We start from the raw sequence: 16072 nt of genomic DNA on the forward strand, positions 1-16072 counted from the left end.
CATTTTGTTTGTTTTATTTAAAAAATGCTCCTAGCATTTTGTATGCGAGGCAGTTGTCCTCTTGAAGTGTGTTTTAATTGCTATGGGGCTATATTATCGTTATTTGCTTCTTGTCTCATACTTTTTGAATTTAAAAGAATTAATCACCTCACCTTCAGGAAAGCTATTCTCAGATAAGAATAACTCAAGTAAATGAAAATCAAATGTAACTTTAAATGAGGAATAATCCTCTGGGTATTTAGATGTTATTTTCTCCACTTGCACTTTTTCTTTATTTTAAAATAATTCACCAGGTCAGCTTCACTAGTAGTTGGAGATAATCTTGAAACATGCCAAGAGATTCTTTTGTGTATGGTGGTTATGTCACCCTTTTCTCCCTTGCCAACGAAACTGATATTATAAGCATTCTTCACTTTGTGATGTTCCAGAAAGTGTACCTATAATATTGTGGGTATTTTCCAATTTCTGATTCTCCAACAAGTTGATAGCAAATAAACCTCTAGGTGGAATACCTGTTTTTAGCTAAGTCACTATAACTTCCTTCTTCGTTGAATGCTTACCAAAGTTAATGGGTGTTTTAGAATAAGATTCAGTTTCTTTTTCACCCAGATCAGCAGTACCTGCAATATCCATTAATTCTATTTCTGATGTTATGCAATTTTTTAAATTTTCATTACCGTAATCAGGGAATTCCGCTAATGAAGGGCAAAGAAACTGATTAGTGGTGTCATTACTTGTTTGGAAATTAGTAATTAGTATACTTATCTCTTTTTTTGTGTGTGAACTTAATTACGTGCAATATCTTTTAGCTCTCTTTCTGTGATTAAGTTATTTATTTATTTTTTTAATTTACAGTACTATTAGAACCATTTGAATTGACTGATGTGACTATGTTAGCCAGTATGGAAATTAATGTTGAATTGTTTTAGTAATGTTTCAATTATGTTTGACACTAATTTGACCAGCAATTGCAAGAAATCTTGTTTTGATTTATATTTAAACTCATCTTCAGTTTTGTCTGTTAACAATGACAGTTTCTTAATCAACTCAACATCTTTATCATATTGAGTCGCTCGGAAATCCTGTAATCCCAACAAAGTAGTTTCTGAAAGAGTCTGGAGTTAAGATCATAATCAGTGAGTTGAGACCCAGCTATTAAGTTCTGCCATATTTGATCCTCGGGAAATCAATTATCATTAGAATGAGTGGAGTCTCTTGATGTGTTCATCGAGCTTTAAGGTCCAGGAACTCCTTCGCATATTGATTGTTTATTCATTGAGTCCGCTTTATGAAGATTACATTTATAGGAAGCTCGACTAGCATATGACATTCTGCGATATGATTTAATTCCGCTACATCTAAGACAGATTGATTGTTTACGGATACTGCAAATTAAGTAATCAACATTTTCCTTTATATTATTTTTGCAGAGTCCACAATTGACTAACTTCATTATTAGATAAGGCGACAGAAGTATTAAGGCAGAGGAGCAATTGCAAACTTTTTTTAGTCCTAACGGCTTGTTAGGCCTAAAAAATATCAAATGAAGGAAATAAAGAGAATAAAACTTCTCCTACAGTTAGGGCTGCCATCCGTCCTCTTTTCCCCGGACATGTCCTCATTTCTAAAATATCCGGAATTTTGGCTCTTAAAATTCGAAAATCTCCTGATCCTTATCATTGGTAAAATTGGTAAGGCGTACACCAATCAGCTTTGAGGAAGTAATTCCAAGAACTCCACTTCTGGCTGTAAATAACGCAGATTGAGGAGTTTTATCACGCGTTTGGAGTTAATGACATTTTGTTCGTACAGTTTAACTTTTTCACTCCATTTTTTTTTTAATTTTACATTCTTGGTGAGTAGACAATTCAAAATAAATTTTCTCTCGTTATTTGTTTTACCTGAAATTCATTCTAATTAAGTGAATTTATTCTAAATTAAAATTACGATTCTACGTTTTTTTAATTAAGGTCTCACTTTTTCTATTCTTTTAGCAGTTCGTATAAACAATAATTTGATTCGTCCAGCTTCAATTCGTCGTATTTATTTACGAGTAAGCATAGTTTTTGTCAAGAAATCCCCCCCCCCATATTTCTTAATTATCAGTTGAAGTAATCAGTCACTTCTTCAAATAATTTTTTATCTCTACTATTTAAATTAAAATAATTCCTTAATTTACATAAATTCAGGAATACCCATTATGCCGAAAAGGAAGTGCAAGTTTACGGACGACTTGAGGATGAAATATCCAGGTTTTCGAAAGGGAGGAGTAGATGAGGAGGCGGAATGCATCGTTTGCCGTCCAGAAAGCTACATCTCAGTTGCTAACAAGGGTTCAGGTGATTTGAACATCCACATGAATTCAGAGAAACACAAGAACATTAGATTCGAAAAACGTTGCAGCAAGGTAACGGACTTTTTAGTAAACGCCCCTAAAAGGCTTGATGCAAAAGTTTGTTGCTGAAGGAACCCGTGCCTTTCATACAGTGGTGCATTACCGCAGCTATAAATCGATGTCTTGTACAGCAGAATTATTAAAGTCGATATGCTCTGATTCAGATATTGCTAGGAGGTTATCTTGTGCAAAAACAGACTGAAGCCATAATTAATTCTGTCTTAGCAGTCCATTCAGTTGAAGTTGCTAAGTCCCTGCAGAATGTACAGTTTTTTGGAGTTTCCACTGACACCACTAATCATGGAATTCTGAAAATTTTCCCTATTCTTGTGCATCGTTTTGGCTGGATAAATGGTGGCTCCAAAGGTTAAGCTAATAGAATTAAATAGCAAGTTAGATGACACCGCAGCTACTATTTCTGGCTATGTTTATGAGACCTTGTGTAAAAGTGGCCTGGATGAGAAAAATATTGCATTTGGTGGAGATAATTGTAACACCGTGTTGGAGGAGTGCAGAGATACAATGGGAATAATGTATTTTCAAATTTACAAAGATTATTTGGTCGATCGCTAATAGGAGTGGGCTACCTGCCCACAGCCTGCATAACTGTATCCGGCATGGAGCAGATGCAATTGATGTAGATATTGACTCCATTGTTCTTAAGATTTTTAATTATTTCAGTATCTACACTGTACGTGTTGAAAACCTAAAAAAAAAAAATTATGCGAATTTATAGAGGTTACCTATAAAAAACTTCTGTATCATAACAGAACACGCTGGCTTTCTCTGTTACCTGCAGTTGAAAGAATTATAAGTATTTATCCAGCCCTAAGGTCTTTCTTTTTGTCTCAAGAAATCCCCCCCAAGATTTTAAAAAAAACTTTTCTTTGAAGAGTTTAGTGAAACTTCTCTTGTTCATTGCCGAACTGTAATGTCAGTCTTCAATTCATGTATGAGCATTGAAAGGAATGACAATTCTTTGATAGAAGTTATTGAAGCTCTTTCTTCCGTAAGGGATATTCTGTCAGAAAGAAGTAAATGTCAGTTAATTTCTCTCAAAGTGAAGGACATGTTGAAGAAAACGCAAGAAGGATATACAGAGAAATGGAGTTTTCAGAAGAAAATGTCCAGAACTTATATTCATCATGCACTGAATACTTGGACATGTGGTTGAAACCACCACTAGAAGTTTCTTCATTCAGGTGGACATCTAATTGTTAAAACCACACTACCCCACTTAAATGGGGTAGTGTGGTTTTAACAATTAGGTACCTTCATACAAAAGGAGTGTGCGTGGATGATGTGAAGTGCTTTGATCAGTTTTGTAATTTTAAAAAAATTCGTAGGGGAAATTAAAGATACTGATGTTTCTGTTCCTTGTAATATAAGATGGGCTAATTATTTTAGCCACTGCGAGAATGAAGAGTTTTTCACAGAGCTGATAATAGTTGCTCAATTTTTCTTTTCCATACCACCACATAATGCATTTATTGAAAGACTGTTTTCCATGACGGAGATGCAGCGGTCTAATGATAGAAATTCGTTTGTGGATTCAATTAAGGGGCTAATGCTTACAAAATTCAAATTTCAGTGACATGCTGTGTAAAGATTTATTCATATTTATCCAAAAACAGATTTACAGAGAAAAATTGCATCATTGGAAAAATATAAGAAATGTAGAGAACAGCAAATAAATTACGCTGAGAAAAAAAAAAAAATTTTTTTTTCATTCATACCATAATTAAATTTTGTGTATCATTTTTTTCGAATTAAGCAATCCGCATAAGAATGGCAAGTGTGAATTCTGTTAATTTAAGGGATTTGAGCTATTCAATTAAAATACATTAGTGTGCAAAACTTAAGGACCAGTCAGGTTTTCAACTGTAGCTTCTCGTAGAGTGGCCTGGATATGGGAAAAGCATACCAAAGGAACCTCGTGAGGTACAGAAATGAAGGAAACAACACCGACAAAACAACGGAAACAAAATGGTACAGAGGGACTTTATTCAAAAAGGGCAAAATATCACTGGCTGCCATGATACAGATATATATAGATGCATCACTGCCAAAGATGGAACAAAGGGAAGAGGTGGTCCTCAGTAGTATATATGGCCACCCCTAATGTCTATGCAGGCTTTGCACCGCCTGTCCATACTTAGAACAATGTTTTTGACAAGTTCTTGCGGTAACATAGTCCATTCCTCTGTCAGCGCAGTCTTCAGCTGCTGAACGTTTTCTGGTGGGTGTGGACATGCCACTAGGCGTCTTCCTCAGAGCGTCCCATATGTGTTTCATGGGGTTTAGATCGGCGGGAGAAACGGGCAGGCCAATCCATACCAACAGCTGCAGTGCAATGGGGTGCGGCGTTATCTTCCATAAACACAAACTCGGGGCCAATGGCAGCTCGGAACAGAGGCACATGGGGAAGGATTACCTCAGTACAGTAAGGTGCACCGGTTACAGTACCGTCTTCCAATATCTGGAGTTGTATACGTCCATCCAAGATAACGCCTCCCCAGACGAGAACACCTCGACCGCCATATCGAGCCCTTTCAGTGATGTTTTAGGGGTGATACCGTGTGCCAGCCTGTCGCCAGATTAGCTGACGTCCAGAATTGCTGCTGAGATTGAATCTACTCTCATCAGTAAAGAGTACCTTACCCCATTTCGCTGATGTCCAGTCCGATGTCTCCGATGGGCAAGTGTTAAAGGGACACAGCGTACTGGCCGTCGGGCAAACAGTCCACCTTTTTGTGGAGTCGCCTGGTCACAGTAAACCGCGATATCCTGCGCTCTGTGAGGCTGGTTTGCAATGGATCCCGCTGTCTGGTGTCGGTCCCTCTTGGCCTGTAGGAATATATAGCGTTGGACCCAACGCTATATACCCTTACGCCCAATCATCATTGGGCGTTGTTTTTCGTGGATGACCACCACTGGTCCTTCGAACAGCTGTACCTGTTGTTCTGAATGCCGACCCCACACGTGAGACGATGCTATTGGCGATACCGAACTCTGCAGCCACACTCTTCGCACTTCGACCTTCCTAATTATTCGACTCCGGGGAAAGTCATCGATATGTTGTCTGTAGCACAGAATCACAAGGAAAGATTGGGGACTCAAGAAAAAAGCACTGATGCTTTACTATAAAACAACCTTCCTGCCTGCAATCACCTATGCTGCAGCGGTGTGGTATCCAAAAACGACACTGGTAGTCAACAAAAGAACACTAGAAATGACCCAAAGGACCATACTGCTATCAACAACGCGCGCCTGCAGCACGGTAAGTACCCCAGCTTTGCAAGTACTTGCTGGAGCGCTCCCTCTGGACCTGGAGGCAGTTCAGGCGGGGCTACTGTTTTTGCGGGCCAGGGGTGTGGCCGCTACCCATCAAGGATACACGACAGACCCGGCGGGCAACCTAAAACACGAAAAAATAGGCTACAGACCAACCTCCTAGATCTTTGGCAGAGAAGATGGACAGAGACTACAAAAGGCGAAGTAACAAAAAGATTTCTACCAGACCTCCAGAAAATATACCCAAAGCAGCCACCGTGGTACTTCCCAGGGTACCATATGACAACACTATTAACCGGACACGGACCCTACGAGGAGAAGCTGTTTGGCTTCCGACTCGTTGAGGACCCCAACTGCATATGTGGAGAAAGTGAAAGCTGGAGCCACATAGTCTATGATTGTCAACACTATGAAGACCTCAGAGGGGTACTAATAACAAGGTTAAGATACTTCCCAAAAGGACTGGAGCACCACTTCCTGGACACTGAGGATGAATATAGGGTACTCTCCCAGTATGCGCAAGACTTATTCACCAGGAGAAAAACACTAATAGCTATCTGCAGCAACGTACACAGAGATTGACAAAAATCGGCGCCAAATGTGACAAAAAAACTGAAACCTTGCAGAGGACCAGTACTTGGACAAGAAGAGTGCTGATCACACGGAAGAGAAAAGCAAGGACGGGGGAATGCAGCACAGACAGTAGAGAACAGACTAAACGCAGCACAGTTGCAAACAGCTTGATGGCGATCTGAAGAGGACACCCTCGCCCTCTTCACCTATTATTCCCACTTCCTTGGGGGGAGGGGACATTTTTTGTTCCTTCTCCTCCACCCCCAAACTTCTACTCTGGTGGGGCATGGGCATGCCCCACTGAAAACTGGGGCTATCTACTCTATTGGCCCCATATTTCTGTCTTTTCCCCCCAATCTTCGGTCTCCCTCCCCTCTCTACCTTCATCATAGCGAAAGCCCCACAGTCAAAAACTTAATATGATAAAATTACCTTACGCCCAAAACTCGGCCTAGCAAACCAAAGCGACATTACCCCAGCGCAGATTTTTTATTTACTTATATTTTTTTTTATTTTATTTTATTTTTTTTTTTAAGGTCCTAGCCGCCGAAATCCCAGGAAATTAAGCGGCAGGACCTGCCAGAGTGAATCTACAGCTACTGGGTTCCTGGTCTGCCTCCACGGGGCGTAAGTGGGACAACGTTGGGCCTCAATAGGGGTCCAACGGCTAAATGACCAGATGAACAACGGTACAGAACACAACACATGAACAATTCCCACACACTTAAATCTCTGGCATTTCCCAGTGAACTGGTTCACCACAATGAAAGCAACGCGGAGATGGGGGAAACCCCTGGTGCCGTAAGACAACAACACACACTTACTTACACTAGCACTGTACGAAACCAATAGAACGTCTGTGACAATCGTGCTCCCTATTCTGTAATTTGCACATAACTGCCGATTTTATCTGTTTATGTGAGCCTCTCATCACGATTCAATTTTTTGCATGTGCACCAGCTTTCTACTGAACGGCCACAGTTATGCAAATCGCCATCCTATTATCATAATAAACAGTTATTAAAGGCTTATGCATTTTTGAAAAGACTAAGAGAATGTAAGCTGTGTTTTGGTAAAATAGGGAAAGGCATCCTCAAATTTTCGGATTTTTCTGCCCAAATGTCCTCATTTTTAAGGTTAGAGGTGGCAGCCCTACCTCAGTGCCTTCAATACCACGCCAATTGCGGGCTATTAGGTTAAGATTTATGATCATGATTCAAAGAATAACTGCGTTTTCAACTGAATAAAAACGAAAAATACACCACAGCAAAATTCAAACGACTTTAAATTAGCTTGCACTAGCGCACATGGCTCCCAGAAAAATACAGCGTTGAGGTTGAGTGGCACATTCCGCTCAACCTCAAAGATGAGATCCCACCCAACCAGACGGAAGAAACGAAAACACAAGAATGTATTAAAGAGGAACTCCAGGGCAGGCACTACAATTACCTCCAAGAGTACATAGATAAGGCTTCCAACTCATGGCTCACCAGCGGAAGGTCCTTTCCCGAGACGAAAGCATTCCCGTTTGTCATCCAAGACCATGTAATCAGCACCAGAACTACAGAAAATATATCACCAAGGACCCCGGAGTGACAGATGACACATATCGACGATGCAATCTTGTTTCAGAAACAATCCTTCACATCACCGCGGGATGCAGGGTGATCACTCAGAAAGATAACGACCAGGGCACTAGCAGCTAGGATAACAGATCAGAAGCTTGCGAAGAAATACCAGTTGACCAAATAATGTATACCATATTACAAATACAAACCGTAGGCCATACTAGAGACCCCTACCCACAAGCTGTACTGGGGCCACACCATAAGAATGGACAAGATGATCCCGCACAACAGTTAGGACATAACCCTTACTCACAAGAAAGGAAAAGAACATCTACCCGATCGATAGAGCGGTGCCCAACACCAGCAAACTAAAAACCTACAAAAAAAAAAAAAAAAAAAAAATACAGAGCTAAGACAGGAAGAAATGCAGCATATGGAACAAGTAATGACAATGATCGATCACTGTGTCAACTGCCGGCATGGTGTCAAAGAGCATAAGAACCAGCAGCAATAGATCTCCCAGAAAACACCTACAAGACACTCCAGAAATCCGCGATCCTGAACTATCCTGTAGGATAGCTGGAGAGTTCCTCGACCAATAATAATAACCGGACATAACGACCACATCATACACCTGGTACGAGTACCCGTCGCAGGATGGGGAAACCCACAAGGAGAAGAAAGAATAGTAATACCTTTTCGTCGCTGTCATACGATGACAAAGTTGAAATTAAACGATTACGCAGAGCTCTATCAATTTAAATATCGTGGAAAAGCAATGTTCTAAGAAAAAAAAAAAATTTCGGCTCTTATCGTTTGAAATCACTAGGGGCCGCTATTGCCAACCACAGAGACCTCTACCCTGAGTCTACAGTATTCGACCAGAAATGGTCTGTCACTCATATGTACGGAGTTTGTCCATAGATGTCGCCTCATGCACATTTTTCTGAAGAAACGAAGGCAGTTTCTCGCAAGATTCTAGGTATAACAACTTAGAATTATGTAATTGCGTTTCGAATCATTTTTCGTTACGATTCCTAACAAGGTGTGGGGGATTCTCTACATAAAGAAAATGCCTTTAAGGCAAAAGTATAATTTTCAAGCGCACCCCACATTTGTTTATAGTAGGCTGAAACAACCCAAACGAACAAAGCGTGTTTAATGCTTTCAGACTTTTTTTACGCTGTTATTTTAAGATAATACCGTATTAGTTCAAATTACCTCGATAAAATGGCGTTGCAGTTTCAACTTACGTGCACACTCGTGGGAAGGGGCCGAGAGTGCCAAGAACTTACAACAAAACAGTCTAAAGCAATTGTTATTTTGTAATGCACTTCAATATTTTCATTAATAAAAAAGGAAGCTTTGCACAATTTAGTTTTTACGATTAGAATTTTTGACTGTGGTAGACGTTTACAGCTATAAGGAATGAATTTAAAAAAAAAAAAATACATTTGTTGAGGCAGGTCACCTCTTGCTCCATATTGCACAAGCGCATTACGTCTGTACAACTGTATTCATGGTCCCTTTTGCAAATTGGCAAGATGCAAAATCCAGACCTGACTATAGCCCTGTTTCAAAAGGCCTTTCAGCGATTATTATTATAACTGGCAAATGACGCAATCTTATATAGCATCAGCAACACACACCTCATCTATCCATCCCCACTAATAATAGAGCTAATTCTTCCTTAAATTTATTGGAACTAACCATTTCCGTAACACCAGATAATAGCTTGTTCCAACGATCAATTACTTTCTGGCTGAAAGCAAATTTTCGCACATCTATCCTGCAGTAATCACTTCTCAATTTACGTCTCCTTGTTTTTGCTATCTGAGAAAGTTAGAATGCCGTCATCCTTAAGTTTACTCAATCCATTTAAAGTCTTAAACACTTCAATCACTCCTTGAAAGTGCCTAGTTTCCAAGCACTACAACTTGCAGAACCGAAGTCTTTTTTGATAAAAGAACCCTTGCGTCCTGTGGTATGCCATTGCCTACCACGTGGCCGATTTTGAAAGGGACCGGCTTTAATCATAGGAAGAGTCATAATGCATCCCACGAGATACTCTTGAAGAGGAAAGGTGAATACAGCAGAGCCCCATTTAGTGCAGAAGGCTGATTATAACTGGTTTCGAAGAGGTCGTCCATGTATATAAACGGATATATTATTATTCATTAGATTCGCACAGGTTGTTCTACGCACCCGTTCCAAGAAATTTCCATCTTTCTTAAAATGAGGCTTCCAGATATGCAGTACTCAAAATGTGGCCTAACCATTGCCTTATAACAATGGGAAAATCACCTCCTTGTCCCTGCTGGCAAAATTGCTGTATATCATTGATCCATGAGTTCTATCAAGCCTATCTGCACTGCTCAGCACTTTGTCAGACTGTACAATTACCTCTAGGTTTCTTTCATTCTCCGCCACCTTAAGGGTTAATTGGTATGTTAATCTCTGATTACTGATGCCCATTGCAGAATCTTACATTTACCAGTTAAACCTCGATTGCTTCTTTTCAGTCCATCTGCCCTGTCATGGGAAGAAGGGGAATTGCTTATTTTTAATAAGGTGGTGCTTGTTACTAGTCGTTAAGAGCCTGAGAAGGCCATCTAAGTTTGTGAGAATTAATTTTGCGACTAAAAAAGGAAATTGTGACGATCATGGAAAATTTTCTCAGCTTCCGGAAATGAGATACAAATCCAATACACAAAACTTCAGGCATTTCTAAACCAAAAAGAAACCGCCTATTGTGTCTCTTTATTAGATAAATTAAAGTTAAAATTATAGTATATTTAAAAGTTAACTTAAAATTAGATATTCGAGCTTCAGGATTTTAATAATTAAATCATGAGGACATTCTTTCCCTACTCTACAAGGCGGATTATCACATCATGATTTCTGGTCAAGTATTCGGGCCATAAATTACACAGCAGGTGCATGTACAGCTAGTATAAAAAACACCTGTGCAATACAAAAAAGTTTTTCTTGTTATTTTACAGATTGAATAGATATAGTCACATTTTAGGAGTGAAGAATCTTGAGTCTTGTATTGTCAGTCAACTTTATCCTTTTATTATTGTAAATTTAACAGGTTCTTGAACCTGGTATCTGTTTATGGTTCCGCTCACGAATAGTGAAGGTGGTTGAATTTATGCAGTAGGTGGACCTACCTATGTTTTCTAGAAGACAGGCGATAAGAATTCAATGTTAGAAGGTTCGCCTTTTATTTAATCTTCTAAAGTGTTTGGTATGTATGCGAAAAATAACATCTACATTACATGCTATTTCCTCGAAAAGGAGGTGATGAATGGAATGACCATTACCATACTAGGAGATTGCTAGAGGCATTTCCTGATGGTAGGAGCAGAATTAATTGCCCTTTCCAGAAGATTATTCTCTGGAGATTGCCATATTTATTCTAATCTTTTATCGTGTTCATTTTTGTGAAATGACTACAAAGAATATCGTACAAAGACCAAATTGACTTAATTAATATATTGCCGTAATGTGGCCAGTTTTATCTTTATTCTCTAACAGTTTAACGCTTGCTGAAATATTTGGTCTTTTTGATCATATTATCGAAAGAACAGCTTCTTGGTCTAGTCCATCTAGCACACCTGTTAAGTTAACGCACGATATCAGTAATTAATGTATTTGGTGAAGAATTACATTATGAAACATAGGATTGTTAATTCAACAACCTAGAACTTCAAGAATGAATAAGAGTATTTCGTTATAAACATGCATCCTTCCCTGACTCACTAACTAAAATTAACCATATGGCGAAACAAGTGGCAGGAATATTAGACCTCGTTAATATCTGAGATTTAGTTTGTGTTAGATTTCCAGACCATATACGAAATTCAACTAAATTAACTTGAAAATTTTGAATCAAATCTGAACTTTCAAAAACCATTTCTAGAGTTGACTGTGTTTTGTTTTATTAATTGATGTCTTTCTTTCTTTTTGATTTGATTCATCAGTGATTTTGCTGCCTCAAACGAAGACGTAAGAGGATTCAGTAGAAACATTCATATCTAGTTTTAAGTCCAAGATTATTTTACAGTTTAAAAAGCATGCTTTTCGTATTATTCTTATAATCTAAAGTGCGTACACTTTTTTAGCGTTGTGTTGGCTTTCATCACGAGACAGAGTTTATGATAGCGCCGTAAATACAATAGAACCACAATTCAACGTTCTCGAAACATGATAGCTATGCACAGTCATCCCAGGTAATTCTTGTTACGCTTATTAATATTAATTCATAGTAGTCTTAGCACTATACAGTGAACTAGTATTGAATGTTTCGAAAAATGAATGATTTTATACCTTGCAAAAATTTACATTAAATATTAACAGTGGAAATTGTTAATGGAACGTCATCATCATCTATCATCAGCCATTTTCAATCCACTGCAGGATGAAGGCCTCTCCAGCAACTTTCCAGTTCCTTCTGTTTGGAGCACTGGCCATCCATTTACTACCCACAAACTCATGAATTTCATCTATCCCATCTAATGGAACATAGTGCGCATAAATCCGGCGCACTATGTTCCATTAGATGGGATACCTGCTACGCTTTCTTCCCCACCTCCCTCAAAGTTCAGCCAGTCTATTTTCCCTTCTACCCTTGTACGGTTGACTACATTTGGAGAAATATTCAAGAACTGCTACCAGTTTTTCGGATTTTCGTGAAACAGTGATGATATTAATATGTAAACAAGAACTGGTGTGTCCTCATTTCACCCAAGGAAAGTAGGCTATCCGGGCACGTGCACTTTACTAATGTGCGTGTCGCATCGTTAATTTGATTTCTTGTAATACTTGGGTAAATTAGAGCAGCAACCTTACCGCCTTGTTCTCGACTATAATGAACCTACAACCAACTATTAACCCCACCCCAACAAGGTATCATTTGGGTTTCACGAATTAGACCTTACTGGTCGCTGTAAAATTAAGACACGGTTTTCTCATTCTGTTTTCGCAAAATAGTTTTTAGCGTAAAGGGAATGTTCTGTAAATGCGCGGCAGAATAGACAGCGTAGTAATTGTAAGGAATGGTTGTTTTTATATATCACATCCTTAAGAACAAAAGAAAGACGTCCACTTCAGTGACATCTGTGATCATCATAATCGACTGCAGTTGGCACGGTCTAAAACTAAGTGAATGTAGGGCACTGAGGAAAACAAAAGCAATTTTTTTTTCCCTTCCGTGTGCTTTTAGCTGTAACGTGCTTTGTATATATAATTCTCGATAATTGCGAAACGCATTTTGTAGATTAACAAAGACGATTCCTTTTTCACCTGTATTTAGCAAACAATTAAATCTTAATTTTTAAAATGTCAATAATATTGGCAGATTAGCATAATAAAGATTAATACATTATCTATACTCTACACAAAAATCATTTATTATTCAGCGATACGTTAGGACCCTGATCGGAGGCCTCATACTTGAAAATTGAGATCAAAAATAACCAACTGATGTCTTACTACTTTTGATGACATGGTGCACTGAGGTAGAGACTGGAAATACGTATGAAGGAAGGTTATTCCAGAAAACGGGCAGTTGAATGAATAAACGAGGAAGATAATTGATTTGTACAAATCTTTATGGATAACCGCTACAAAGAGACTGACTTGTTAAAGCATCGATTAAACGATATATAAACTTAGGGGGAAGTTCACTTACCTTGTAATGTGCAGTTTCTCACATTTCTTGGCCAATCGCACATGAGGAGACCTTTGTTAAAGTAAAGGCCGCTGGTGCATTTCTCATGAAGAGAGTCTCCGAAGACACACACATAGTATTTGCTACAGTCATCCTTGTCAGGAAAGTATCCAAATTGTTCTGGACATTTGAAGATTTCGTTGCTCCTTTGGCCTGCCACCAGGAGAACAAAGGACACTGCAACATACAAGAAAAAGAGGCTGAAAAATCGTTTAAAATCTCAGTTGTTTCGCAGTAGCATAACAGAAAAATCCCTATTATTATTAGGAACAAAGAATTTCAATGAAAACACAACAAGCTTATATTAAATTAATGCAGTTTTCCAATGTTCTTTCGACCAATGAGCATACGCTCATTGGTCGAAAGAACCTGTCAAAACTTTGAAGCGCGAATTTATTTACATGAATGTGCATTCAATCAGTCCCTAATGACTATTATAAAGCATTTGCATGTTTCCAATTTGTGCAATATGTTTTGCAGTACAGTTTCTTACCCAAAATGGATAAGAACTATTGCAAAATATGCTGCTACCAGGACTGTCACACACAGTGGCATCGCCTTCCCCCATACTGACACTGAGGCGCCAAAAACTCAGATACATCTACTTTAGGGTTTGGGAGAGATGACGCCAGTTGCTTGAGCTAGTCTAAGGCCGCTTCTGCTCCGCCACAAAGCATGGTGAAAACTAGTGCCAAATCAATCTTTCTGCATTACACAAAAAATTCTGCATAATAGCAGAAATCTACTGGAACGGCAGAAGACAGAATGCAGCTATCAAGCTATATTTAAAAGGAACACTTAAATTACTAAAAGCCTTTTATCATTCAGAAGTGTGAGCCAGCACAAAATCTTTACCTCAAACTGTGTGTGGATCACATGGCTATGTTTTCTGGCTTTACTGTATCCTCCAACCTTCCATAATCTATCTGCTTGACCCAACCCCTAAATACAACACCTCAAATCTCTAAATAGCAAATAACTATAATATAATAAAGGCGCTGAGGCGCCTTCTATTATAGATTTTCATTCTAGCCATTTTAATGGTATGCTGTCAAAGTTTTATTTTCTGCCTGCTGAATCGCTACACAATCAGGGCCCTTCCAAGTTTCCAACTCCACACTTGTACATCAGTATATACCGATTTCCTTTGTCTAGTCTGCCGAGGCTTATGGAGAAAGCTCTGCCCACTTCACGAATTAGGTTTTCCAGATTCATTACTCTTTATTGCTAACGGTTTCGAATCTTGTTTTCGCGAATAAAGCTATTTCACAAGCTCCAAGAGACAGCGGACTTACTGATAACTTAACTCTTCAAGTAGCCTCTTATGCTATCCACATCTCGTTTCTTGTCCACCTGCTGGACGAATACTTAGTCATTGTGGCATAGTTTTTGTGGAGTATTTTTGACGGCGTATAGTGCTCTTCATTACAAATAAGATGTGACAGAAACTAAATATCTTAAAAATTCACCAGCGTATGCATGAATTGAGCCAAACGTGAGTGAATTGGATTTTGATAACACAATCATTGAAAGCTTTCTCAACTCCTAGAGTACTCTACTTGGTTCAGGCTTCAAATCAACCCTATCAGAGCTCTTCTTAGATTGTTTCCTCTAGAAAATGGTACTACGTTTGTACAGACGTCGTTTCTTAATACTTGACGTGCAACCTGACATTGATCTGGAAATCAAATTTGATTTTAAGCTCCGGTTCCCTAACTACATCGAAGTGGTGCGATAATTTTGCCGACTGCCCGGCATCGTTAAGAAACAAAACTTCATATCCTAGGCCCAGTCGGGTTTGTTTGTGTGAAATTACATCCCCAATGTTCAATGCCATTTATTTGTTTTGTGAATCCGCGTCCGCCTCCCTGGCCATGGGCAAAAGAGTATGCAGCAGAATACCTTTTAAAGTGGGCAACGTTCGATCTGCATATTCTAACTGAGCTAAGTACAATAGCTGGCCCAGGTGCTGCGGATAAGAAAGCTTCCTAACTTAATTGCATTGAGGGGGATCATCTTGCACACCTAAACAGTCGTCAGTGTTAATTGCATATCACAAAAGACTAGCATTATGTGAGCGCTTCTCGTCAAAGGAGATACTTGGTTCCATCCAACAACTGGACTTTGATCGCCTCCTCCGCCAGAAATTCTGCTTATTATCTGGCGAAGTTGAACTCCACGATATAACGCAGCTATCTCGAAGCATGCCATCATGATCCTTTGTGCCTCGAGATCAGTCTCTTGGAGAGATGCACATAACACGGATTTTTGTCTGAAGAAGTGGGTATTACCTCCAGTAATCATTTCATGCTGGACTGCAACTGCACAACTTGGGTACTAAGAAAGCTTCCTAACTTAACGTGTACGCACAGATTAGCGTAACTTTTAATATCATGACTGTTACTATAATATATTTCTTTATACAATTACTTAATTGAATTACTCATCTTAATCCTGTTAATCCCAGTGCATCATGACGCTAATACTAATTCCATTATGCCCTTTATC

General features: G+C 39.0%; 1 protein-coding gene across 1 annotated transcript in view; it reads right to left on the bottom strand.

Annotated features, from left to right (window-relative positions):
• LOC150077072 (uncharacterized) overlaps nt 1-16072 on the bottom strand; it is a 79473-nt gene that overhangs the window by 16913 nt on the left and 46488 nt on the right. The window contains exon 2 of the mRNA XM_090386422.1: nt 13526-13741. Within this exon, the coding sequence (XP_090242548.1) occupies nt 13526-13741 (216 nt within the window). The remainder of the gene's footprint in view (nt 1-13525; nt 13742-16072) is intronic.

Source organism: Mastigoproctus giganteus, chromosome 12 (genome assembly GCF_048544385.1).
Source record: "Mastigoproctus giganteus isolate SK-2022 chromosome 12, ASM4854438v1, whole genome shotgun sequence".
NCBI lineage: Eukaryota > Metazoa > Arthropoda > Arachnida > Uropygi > Thelyphonidae > Mastigoproctus > Mastigoproctus giganteus.